At 41.1% G+C, this 12,896-nt stretch overlaps 1 protein-coding gene across 1 annotated transcript in view; it reads right to left on the reverse strand.

Moving 5' to 3' along the window:
- Positions 1 to 12,896, reverse strand: part of LOC126336798 (putative phospholipase B-like 2) — a 147,529-nt gene that overhangs the window by 20,129 nt on the left and 114,504 nt on the right. The window contains exon 6 of the mRNA XM_050000835.1: positions 1,608 to 1,933. Coding sequence (XP_049856792.1) covers positions 1,608 to 1,933 — 326 coding nt within the window. The remainder of the gene's footprint in view (positions 1 to 1,607; positions 1,934 to 12,896) is intronic.

Here is a 12,896-nt window from a genome sequence, read left to right on the forward strand (position 1 = left end):
TAGATTTCCAGCTGAAGGACAGCAACAACACCATCAGTGCTCACTACCCTTTCACAATGTTTTGACGATTGTAAGTACTCCAGTTCCTATTTGTTCAACAGGAAGGCATCACTCTATATCAAAGGAAGATACTGCAGCAGTGGAACACATTTTCAGTTCACTGATTAGCTAATTTCAGTACAAAACAGAGTGCACAAAAGTTGTATAAATTGAAACTTTTAAGCCTTTGGACCTTTCACATACATTTTGGAACCATTTAAAATGCTTAAAAAGTGGGTCTCTAACTCATCTGTCAAAACTAAAATTATGTTAAATAAGGCCAATAGGGAAAGAGAGAGAGAGAGAGAGAGAGAGAGAGAGAGAGAGAGAGAGAGAGAGAGAAATCATCATTAAATGAGAACGGTGGAAATGAAAATATGAATGCAAACGAAAGGAAAAAATCGCAACAGACAATATACCTTCAAAAGTAACAGATTTATGAGTCTTTGACAACTACCCAAATTACTCCCACCTTGCTCTTGGCATTTTCACTGAGACAAAGATCACGTGACCAAACAGAAGACAAGACATCAATTAAATTCTGTATTATAATATTGGAGCAGCAGCACATGTGTCTAAAGTGCACATACTATTTTTAACATTATTGATAGATGTATAGTGCTGCAGTCTTTACGTTTGGACTACATCACCAGTGATAAATGTTTTGTTTTTATACTGAGCAAAAACTTTTGTTTACCAAGAAAGTACTCTTTTCCAAAAATATTAGATTATGAAATGCTGTTTTTCTCTACATGAAGGTTCTAGCAAGGCTTTATCATATGGGTGGTACTGAGCTTCCTAAGAACATTTATTGCTTGTCCACGGTAAACTATGTGCAAAAGTTCATAAAGGTCACAGAAAGTAAAGAAAAATGTCTACTGACCACAAAAAAGACAATTTACTATTGAGTTGGTCTCAGTTTAGAGCAAAAAGAACCAAGCACATATGGGCACAATTTGGTCAAAATCATATTTATTGTCATTATTAACTATCCAGTATTCATTTAAATGTAATATTTTGTCTATAATGATGACAGTGTCCAATTGAATATAACATTAAAATAAAAGTTCCAAATTTGAGAGCTAGAAGAGATAATGCAAAATATAATGACAACTATATGCCACCTTAAATGTAGTCTTATGTAGTATTGCAATAAAAGAACTGTTGGCCAACACTGCTGAGTCAGATTATGATGACCTCATGATGTATGTATATTGTTGAAGTAGGCATGTGAGGAGACATAAAGATTGTCTGTATGCAGAGTGAGTGAGTGAGAATGTATCTCTAATGGTAGTTGTGTTAGATGGTAACAAACTGGGAGAATAAAGTGAAAGATTGCTGTTTGAGTGATATGTTCAGGGGTTAAGTACAGGTAGAGGTGAAGGAATATTTTCCAGGAACGAAGCAACCTATTGCCTTCAGATCATTTAAGCATATATGTAAAATCTATTTTGACAATGATGAAGAAATGGACTGCAAATGAATTTGCAAGATCTATTTAAATCCAGGCAGAAAGCAAACATAACGCAGCCAGCTTAGCTTATATGAATTTTGTCTTTTGTACAGACCAGTCACCAAACTTCTTGACGAGGTCCTGGAAGCCTCCAGTATTAAAGATTATGGGATCAGCAGGTGCGTTGTAAGATGCCCAATAGGTATTCTTGCGTAACTCCTCTGTGCGATCTTGATAGCGCACCAGTCCTGGAAGTTGCTCCAGAACCCACAGTGTTCCATTGCTGACTCCACCACTCTTGCCCGGCTTAAACCGCTTGAAGTCTACCACAAACCACTGGTTGTTATAGGTGCCACTATTGTATCGTGACAGAGTTTTCACCCATGTGCGACCATCTGCAGAGAGACGGTTTGCCACTATGTTCCGCACACTCTCTAGCACCTGAAAATGACACCAACAGGCTCACTGGAAGAGAACACTGACTGCAATATTGAATTGACAAAGATAAAAACACTACAAATCAATCAACATTGATTTATTGAACCATCTTTAAACATTTTCCATACAGTTGATGGCTTCTTTTTCACACACGGTATAGCTGCATAATACGTCAAATATTTGGAACATATTAAAAGATATATGTTGTTTATGTTAGACATGTAATAATCATTGAATATAAATGTCTCATGCAGAATGAAAATATGGCAAACAGTATTTATGTCATTATACACTTGCTGAGAAAAACATTTTAACAAATACACATGAGATGTGTGTTGATCATTAAGTGTAAATGCATTATGAAAATGAAGCTCGATAGTATAACACAATAAATATTTTAAGAAAAGGTCAAATAAAATAGTGATAAGATCATAGAGCAATTTTAGTAGATTCAATCATTTTTATAATATATTTTAAATTCTTCTATCATATACAAGGCTCTTTGTTCAATTGATTTTTCTGTGTTTTTTTCTGAAGACATTCAGTGATATACTACGTGCTGTAGTTGTTAAGATATTAAATAATTATATTCTCATATTGTGTAACTATTGTGTGTTTTTAAGCCTTGGATGTCAATAATCTACCTTCGATGTGCCATACTTAAGCATAGACTGTTGAATTTTACAGCTGTCCTCGTATTCCTTGATATACGTCAAGCTGCTAAGAATGAACGGCCATGCAATTGTCAGTATTTTGAGCTCTTTAAAGAGTTCCCTATATGATACATGGTTTCTTACTCTAGCAATGCACCTATTGGCCATTTTCTGCCAGATAAAAATTCTTTTTGTTCTAGAGGAACTGGCCCATCTCAGGAGGGATGGCTGTCAAAAAAAGACAATTAGAGTTCAGTAGTAGCCTGTCAATCATAAAAGTCAAGTTTTCTTAGGACATAGGTGACTCGGGCTAACATACATTGTCCATACATAGTAAGCGTGAGTTTCCCAAGTTACTAATGGATCAATATGAATGCCAAAAACCTTAACTGAAACACTACAGTTACCATAATTACAAAAGCTGAAAAGAATATTCTACAGGAAGAAAAATACCTTGTGGCATTATCATTAACAACTTAATCATGTTGAACAGAAGCAAGGAGAATCAAAAGGGGGTTTTTGGGTCCACATCAGAAGAATCTGTATCAGTACATATGAATTAACAAATGATGATTGTTTCAATAAGGCCAGTTTGCAGGATGCAGAACAATGGACACTATGTTTTTTGTGGGGCCTGCTGTCCAAAGCATTGTGGAAAGTATGCATGGAATTTCCAAGAACCATGGACAAAATAGGAATCACAACTGCAGTTGCTTTGACAAATTGATTCAGTGACTAGGCCAAGAGAATAGTGTTTAAATTAGAGAATTTGTCACATCACCAACAACTTTAATCTTGCTACAATTAAGAGCTCCTTTAAGCCATACAGACACAGACTCTGACCCATTTATTTTACAATGATTCCTCATCCTGAGAAACAAAGGCACTGTAGACATATAATAAGATTTACCTCTATCTCTGTTACTGACTTCACTTATTTGAAATGGCTGATAAGCATTAATTTAATGACTGTTAAAAGTCTCCAGCCATACTTTAGGACCATGCACTACAGCCACAGTAACCCAGTTTCTGTATGAAGCTACAATGTCTGAAGTGCAAGCAAGTAGGATACTCTGTTCAAAAATGTCCACAGGTGTATAGACAATATGATCAACTAATACTTGCACGCTTGTGTTAAACAGAATAAAGGACAATGTGACTACTGTGGAATGCTCCCCATAAACTCAACTAAGGGACACTTCAATGCAAAATAGCTGGCAGACATCTGTCTATTTGGCTATGTAAAGGGAAGGTCGTGCAAGTAGTTGTTGGATACAGGTATCTGGGCCTAGCCAGAACAAATTTACTACAGTGAATTTGAGCTCACCACACTGCACGGGCGCAGAAGCATTGCATCTGTCTGGCTGTTCCTGTTCCTCTTCTGTAATGATTTCGCTAGGCAGTGGCCTCTCGGTTAGCCATTGCACACAGTTCTAAGTCGCTGTCAATCTGTGAGACATCAAAACTAGATCCAGCTAGAGACAGCCCGTCTAAATTTTTAAAATATTGTAAACGTAGAGCGAAAATAAGCATCGTTACTAGTTTTTTGTTAAAATATGTAATAACCGCCGAAAAGGAGCCAAATACGCAAAAGCATACAATCCGTTCTCTAGTCATAACACGTCATGCCGCACTAAAATGGCTTGAATTAAAGGATCCAACCAGTAAGCTAACTGGCTTGGCCTTCAGACATAGCGAATTTACTTTTGAGGTAGCACATCGTCCAAGAAAGTCTCATGGTAACGCTGACCGGTTAAATCACAAAGTACAAACTGCTGAGTGCAATGGAATGCCACAGAAAAGTGACGAGCTCGGACCGCCGACCTGGACTGCCAGCGGTCCGTGAAATAGCTCTGACTACGAAGTGCTATACACGTGAACACTGTACGGCCGCCGCCTCGGAATGCCAGCCTATTTAAGGGAGGAAGAAATGAGGAAAACCCATATCTCCATTTTAGTTGGGGATAGCGGACAACGAGCCCCGAAACGCCGTTTGTAGAAAATTATTGGTGACCACAGACAAAGCGATATGTTGGGCACTACGTAAAGAACTGCATTTGCTTGCGCTCAAACAGCCACGTTCAGACATCAGTGAATCCCACTACAAAGACTGGCTGTAGCAGAGAAACCCTTTACGTCCTCAGACCATTTGAACACCACCAGCGGGGAATCTATATTTATTAACAATAATTTATCATTTCTCACGTTAATTGTGCTGCCTCGCGCTTTAGTTAACCAGTGGCTACTGAAATTTGGCACGCCGGGCACGATAACAACAGATCAAGACACGAACTTGTATATCTTAATTACTTAAGCAGCTTCGTCGACTAATGTGCACTAAGAAGTCACAAGTCCGCAATCTAACCATAGAAAAGAGTGTTCATAGGACATTGAGTAAAATGCTAGGTTATTGTGTGAACAGTAACCACGATAATTGTATCACAATATTACACTATGTCGTAGGCAAGTGCTATTCAAAAAGCTACGAAAAAATGCGTTTTTTTGTGCTATGAGGATGCTTTGGTCGGAAAATGCCCAATACCTGTCGAATTCTTTCAAACTATTTTAGGAGAGGATTCTTCCTTGTCGTTAGGTGAGAAAAGTTCTAGCGAGAGGAATGCACTAACAGTAAAAAAAAGCGAAATTACTTAAATACCACGTCGTGGAGTGGTTTAGTTACGTATCTCTCACGTTCCAAAGGGAAACACTAAGGTTCCAAAAGGAAACACTCAGAAGTTCATTCTACGGTGGTAGGGACCCTATCAGGTAGTCGAAACGACATCCTTAGTTAATGTTAAGATACAACTTTTGGTCCAAACAACAATAATTGTTCATATAAGTAGAATTCGACCGTTTCAAGGTGAACCGAAAGCACTGCCTCAATTGACGACAGTCTTTCCACAGAGAGAAGGAAATTGGATCGAGAAAACACCACAAAGAAAGGAAGGGAAGAAATAAATCAGTGCCGCAGAGTGCACCTAACATTGTTCCAACACACACACACACACACACACACACACACACACACACACACATCTTAAGACCACGAGGTAGCCTTGTTTGTATTTACTTAATAGGTTTTATGCTTATGTCTACGTTTTTGTTATTTCTATGAGAAAGGGTCTAAAATGGTTCAAATGGCTCTGAGCACTATGGGACTTAACATCTGAGGTCAGCAGTCCCCTAGAACTTAGAACTACTTAAACCTAACTCACCTAAGGACATCACACACATCCATGCCCGAGGCAGGATTCGAACCTGCGACCGTAGCGGTCGCGCGGTTCCAGACTGAAGCGCCTAGAACCGCTCGGTCACTGTGGCCGGCGAGAAAGATTCATAGAGAACATTTGCATATATGTAGTAGGAGAGAGAAATATTAACAGTGCATCAGCGTATCCAATTAAAATGAGAACATCTATTGTTTTCTTTTATGTGTAGCTGGTATAGATGTAAGAGTAGATAAGCAACTGCAAGTGAGTTGGTAGTAAGTGAGAATGAGTATATGTATGACGCATTTTGGCGTTTCTCTGGTAGGAGTGGCCGGGCGGTTCTAGGCGCTACAGTCTGGAACCATCGAACCCCTACGGTCGCAGGTTCGAATCCTGCCTCGGGCATGGATGTGTGTGATGTCCTTAGGTTAGTTAGGTTTACGTAGTTCTAAGTTCTAAGGGGCTGATGACCTCAGAAGTTAAGTCCCACAGTGCTCAGAGCCATTTTTTTGGCGTTTCTCTGAAGGGTTACACATAATATATAATGCACATTTGATAGGACAATTCAGTCCGAAAGAGGACGCTCTCCATGATGAATCAAATGGTGGTTGTCAATACATGTTCCAAGGCGAAAGACGCTCTTGTGAGCATTAGAAGAGCCCATGGAGAAAACTGGGGTCCAAACCCGATGAGTATGTGTTTGATACACATCATTTCGATAATACCTACGACGATTCATGGGGCTACAGTGTGGTGGCACAAAGCAGAACAGAAGGTGGCTGCTAAGGAACTTGGAAAGGTGCAGATACTGGTCACTGTTCTGCTTAGCCGTTACAGGCGGAATAAGCTCCACTCCCACTGCTAGGTGAATATCATGTTGGACATGTGCCAACTACACCTGTGAGTTAAAATGGAGGCAGCGCCAGGGGCACACACGCTACAAACTTTAAATAACTGGATACCTTTAGGATATACTGAATCCCACACCTATATAAGGAATGTGGTGAACATAGAAATTGTCGGGGAAGTTCCGTCTGACAATATAATAACTTACAGCTGCTTCAATAAACCTTTCTGTGTAACAATTAGAAGCAGGGAATAATGGAAAACGAACCACGACACCATGCAGGAGACATAGTCCGGCTTCCTGACAGGTCGCTGGGGGCGATGTATACCAGGAGCAGCGTATGCTAGAGAGAGAGAGAGAGAGAGAGAGAGAGAGAGAGAGAGAGAGAAGCAATCTCTCCAGGGAAGATGGTTTAATGCACCAAACGCAAACGCCTTCAGCTCGAAAAAGCACATCACTTGTTAATGTCGTTTCAACTTATTATAGACTTTAATATTTAGAGCGAGTAAACAGTTTGTTAAGATGTTGGTAGAGTTTCCTTATATTTTTGTGTTAAAATGTATTGATATGTGACCTCTAATATTGGAGAAAAGCTGCGTCCTGTCAAGTCAGCACGTTTGTAACGCCTAGCCCATTGCTGAATCGCGGCGTGAGGCAAAGTTGGCAACTACGGAGGAGCTGGCCACTAGAAACCTTTGCCTGCCACTCCTAACAAGGGAAACTCCCCATCGCACTCCCCCTTCCTCTCCCCCCCTCCTCCCTCTCATCAGATTTAGTGGTAGGACAGCCCAGCGGACAGCCTGTCAAAATCTGAACACGGATCATGCACGGTAACAAAAAAATGGATCAAATGGCTCTGAGCACTGTGGGACTTAACTTCTGAGGTCATCAGTCCCCTAGAACTTAGAACTACTTAAAGCTAACTAACCTAAGGACATCACACACATCCATGCCCGAGGCAGGATTCGAACCTGCGACCGTAGCGGTCGCACGGTTCCAGACTGTAGCGCTTAGAACCGCTCGACCACACCGGCCGGCATGCACGGTAACAGGAAGAAGGTGTATTGAACTGTGAAAAAAAAGCAAAGCAGTGAACGATCCAAGGATAGAAGTCCAATGTAGAGGAATCAGAGAACAATGGCGCGTCGTGGTTTAGTGGTCACTGCGTTGGACCACCACACGGACGAGCCGCGTTCAAATCTCCTTCGTGCCTTACAAAAAATATTCGCTGTTCTCTCTATTCCAGTTGTACCTGTGTCGTGATATTTCGTCCGTTTGCAACAGCGAGGTGTAAGGATGGGATCTATAATGACAATTCTGCACAACTACTCTATTAGCAGACCAAAGGAAGTGGCTTTCGAATGGGAACCGCAAACGTTTGATAAGGCAAGTCAACTGAATCCTCCACCAGAAAACATGTATGGTATGTCATACGCGCATTAGCGACAATATGTGTGTCATATGGTAGGAATTTCTAATCGTCGCACATAATTTTTACGCCTGGTATGTGAACGAGATATGCCTTTCTGCCCGATTTAGGTGCTCGTATGAATGTGAATATGATCGCTTCTAAGACATTATGAAAACATAGTAGTTGATCACATTGTAAGTAGGCTCTTTAGGTTTTTGTATTGTTAACGCCACGTAGCGCTCTATATGAAAATCACTGACTGTGCTGTGCGAAGTCTGCGGCTGGTTTGTATTGTTAGAATATTCGCTATTGTAGTGTTGGGCACCTCCCCCCATGAACCATGGACCTTGCCGTTGGTGGGGAGGCTTGCGTGCCTCAGCGATACAGATGGCCGTACCGTAGGTGCAACCACAACGGAGGGGTATCTGTTGAGAGGCCAGACAAACGTGTGTTTCCTGAAGAGGGGCAGCAGCCTTTTCAGTAGTTGCAGGGGCAACAGTCTGGATGATTGACTGATCTGGCCTTGTAACATTAACCAAAACGGCCTTGCTGTGCTGGTACTGCGAACGGCTGAAAGCAAGGGGAAACTACAGCCGTAATCTTTCCCGAGGGCATGCAGCTTTACTGTATGATTAAATGATGATGGCATCCTCTTGGGTAAAATATTCCGGAGGTAAAATAGTCCCCCATTCGGATCTCCGGGCGGGGACTACCCAAGAGGACGTCGTTATCAGGAGAAAGAAAACTGGCGTTCTACGGATCGGAGCGTGGAATGTCAGATCCCTTAATCGGACAGGTAGGTTAGAAAATTTAAAAAGGGAAATGGATAGGTTAAAGTTAGATATAGAGGCAATTAGTGAAGTTCGGTGGCAGGAGGAACAAGACTTTTGGTCAGGTGAATACAGGGTTGTTGTTGTTGTTGTCATCAGTCCTGAGACTGGTTTGATGCAGCTCTCCATGCTACTATATCCTGTGCAAGCTGCTTCATCTCCCAGTACCTACTGCAACCTACATCCTTCTGAATCTGCTTAGTGTACTCATCTCTCGGTCTCCCTCTACGATTTTTACCCTCCACGCTGCCCTCCAATGCTAAATTTGTGATCCCTTGATGCCTCAAAACATGTCCTACCAACCGATCCCTTCTTCTAGTCAAGTTGTGCCACAAACTTCTCTTCTCCCCAATCCTATTCAATACCTCCTCATTAGTTACGTGATCTATCCACCTTATCTTCAGTATTCTTCTGTAGCACCACATTTCGAAAGCTTCTATTCTCTTCTTGTCCAAACTTGTTATTGTCCATGTTTCACTTCCATACATGGCTACACTCCATACAAATACTTTCAGAAACGACTTCCTGACCATTAAATCTATACTCGATGTTAACAAATTTCTCTTCTTCAGAAACGCTTTCCTTGCCATTGCCAGTCTACATTTTATATCCTCTCTACTTCGACCACCATCAGTTATTTTACTTCCTAAATAGCAAAACTCCTTTACTACTTTAAGTGTCTCATTTCCTAATCTAATTCCCTCAGCATCACCCGATTTAATTTGACTACATTCCATTATCCTCGTTTTGCTTTTGTTAATGTTCATCTTATATCCTCCTTTCAAGACACTGTCCATTCCGTTCAACTGCTCTTCCAAGTCCTTTGCCGTCTCTGACAGAATTACAATGTCATCGGCGAACCTCAAAGTTTTTACTTCGTCTCCATGGACTTTAATACCTACTCCAAATTTTTCTTTTGTTTCCTTTACTGCTTGCTCAATATACAGATTGAATAACATCGGGGAGAGGCTACAACCCTGTCTCACTCCTTTCCCCACCACTGCTTCCCTTTCATGCCCCTCGACTTTTATGACTGCCACCTGGTTTCTGTACAAATTGTAAATAGCCTTTCGCTCCCTGTATTTTACCCCTGCCACCTTTAGAATTTGAAAAAGAGTATTCCAGTCAACATTGTCAAAAGCTTTCTCTAAGTCTACAAATGCTAGAAACGTAGGTTTGCCTTTTCTTAATCTTACTTCTAAGATAAGTCGTAAGGTCAGTATTGCCTCACGTGTTCCAACATTTCGACGGAATCCAAACTGATCCTCCCCGAGGTCTGCATCTACCAGTTTTTCCATTCGTCTGTAAAGAATTCGCGTTAGTATTTTGCAGCCGTGGCTTATTAAACTGACAGTTCGGTAATTTTCACATCTGTCAGCACCTGCTTTCTTTGGGATTGGAATTATTATATTCTTCTTGAAGTCTGAGGGTATTTCGCCTGTCTCATACATCTTGCTCACCAGCTGGTAGAGTTTTGTCATGACTGGCTCTCCCAAGGCAGTCAGTAGTTCTAATGGAATGTTGTCTACTCCGGGGGCCTTGTTTCGACTCAGGTCTTTCAGTGCTCTGTCAAACTCTTCACGCAGTATCGTATCTCCCATTTCGTCTTCTTCTACATCCTCTTCTATTTCCATAATATTGTCCTCAAGTACATCGCCCTTGTATAAACCTTCTATATACTCCTTCCACCTTTCTGCCTTCCCTTCTTTGCTTAGAACTGGGCTGCCATCTGAGCTCTTGATATTCATACACATGGTTCTCTTCTCTCCAAAGGTCTCTTTAATTTTCCTGTAGGCAGTATCTATCTTACCCCTAGTGAGATAAGCTTCTACATCCTTACATTTGTCCTCTAGCCATCCCTGTTTAGTCACTTTGCACTTCCTGTCGATCGCATTTTTGAGACGTTTGTATTCCTTTTTGCCTGCTTCATTTACTGCATTTTTATATTTTCTCCTTTCATCAATTAAATTCAATATTTCTTCTGTTACCCAAGGATTTCTAGCAGCCCTCGTCTTTGTACCTACTTTATCCTCTGCTGCCTTCACTACTACATCCCTCAGAGCTACCCATTCTTCTTCTACTGTACTTCTTTCCCCTATTCCAGTCAATTGTTCCCTTATGCTCTCTCTGAAACTCTGTACAACCTCTGGTTCTTTCAGTTTACCCAGGTCCCATCTCCTTAATTTCCCACATTTTTGCAGTTTCTTCAGTTTTAATCTACAGGTCATAACCAATAGATTGTGGTCAGAGTCCACATCTGCCCCTGGAAATGTCTTACAACTTAAAACCTGGTTCCTAAATCTCTGTCTTACCATTATATAATCTATCTGATACCTTTTAGTATCTCCAGGGTTCTTCCACGTATACAACCTTTTTTCATGATTCTTAAACCAAGTGTTAGCTATGATTAAGTTGTGCTCCGTGCAAAATTCTACTAGGCGGCTTCCTCTTTCATTTCTTAGCCCCAATCCATATTCACCTACTATGTTTCCTTCTCTCCCTTTTCCTACACTCGAATTCCAGTCACCCATTACTATTAAATTTTCGTCTCCCTTCACTATCTGAATAATTTCTTTTATTTCATCGTACATTTCTTCAATTTCTTCATCATCTGCAGAGCTAGTTGGCATATAAACTTGTACTACTGTAGTAGGTGTGGGCTTCGTATCTATCTTGGCCACAATAATGCGTTCACTATGCTGTTTGTAGTAGCTTACCCGCATTCCTATTTTCCTATTCATTATTAAACCTACTCCTGCATTACCCCTATTTGATTTTGTGTTTATAACCCTGTAGTCACCTGACCAGAAGTCTTGTTCCTCCTGCCACCGAACTTCACTAATTCCCACTATATCTAACTTTAACCTATACATTTCCCTTTTTAAATTTTCTAACCTACCTGCCCGATTAAGGGATCTGACATTCCACGCTCCGATCCGTAGAACGCCAGTTTTCTTTCTCCTGATAACGACATCCTCCTGAGTAGTCCCCGCCCGGAGATCCGAATGGGGGACTATTTTACCTCCGGAATATTTTACCCAAGAGGATGCCATCATCATTTAATCATACAGTAAAGCTGCATGTCCTCGGGAAAAATTACGGCTGTAGTTTCCCCTTGCTTTCAGCCGTTCGCAGTACCAGCACAGCAAGGCCGTTTTGGTTAATGTTGCAAGGCCAGATCAGTCAATCATCCAGACTGTTGCCCCTGCAACTACTGAAAAGGCTGCTGCCCCTCTTCAGGAACCACACGTTTGTCTGGCCTCTCAACAGATACCCCTCCGTTGTGGTTGCACCTACGGTACGGCCATCTGTATCGCTGAGGCACGCAAGCCTCCCCACCAACGGCAAGGTCCATGGTTCATGGGGGGAGGAATACAGGGTTATAAATACAAAATCAAATAGGGGTAATGCAGGAGTAGGTTTAATAATGAATAAAACAATAGGAGTGTGGGTAAGCTACTACAAACAGCATAGTGAACGCATTATTGCGGCCAAGATAGACACAAAGCCCACGCCGACTACAGTAGTACAAGTTTATATGCTAACTAGCTTTGCAGATGAAGAAATTGAGGAAATCTATGATGAGATAAAAGAAATTATTCAGGTAGTGAAGGGAGACGAAAATTTAATAGTCATTGGTGACTGGAATTCCGTAGTAGGAAAAGGGAGAGAAGGAAACATAGTGGGTGAATATGGATTGGGGCTAAGAAATGAAAGAGGAAGCCGTCTGGTAGAATTTTAAACAGAGCATAACTTAATCATAGCTAACACTTGGTTCAAGAATCATAAAAGAAGGCTGTATACATGGAAGAAGCCTGGAGATACTGACAGGTTTCAGATTTAGGAACCAGGTTTTAAATTGTAAGACAATCTATTGGTTATGAACTGTAGATTAAAACTGAAGAAACTACAAAAAGGTGCTAATTTAAGGAGATGGGACCTGGATAAACTGAAAGAACCAGAGGTTGTAGAGAGTTTCAGGGAGAGCATAAGGGAACAATTGACAGGAATGGAGG

This window comes from Schistocerca gregaria, chromosome 1 (assembly GCF_023897955.1).
Source record: "Schistocerca gregaria isolate iqSchGreg1 chromosome 1, iqSchGreg1.2, whole genome shotgun sequence".
In the NCBI taxonomy this organism is placed as follows: domain Eukaryota; kingdom Metazoa; phylum Arthropoda; class Insecta; order Orthoptera; family Acrididae; genus Schistocerca; species Schistocerca gregaria.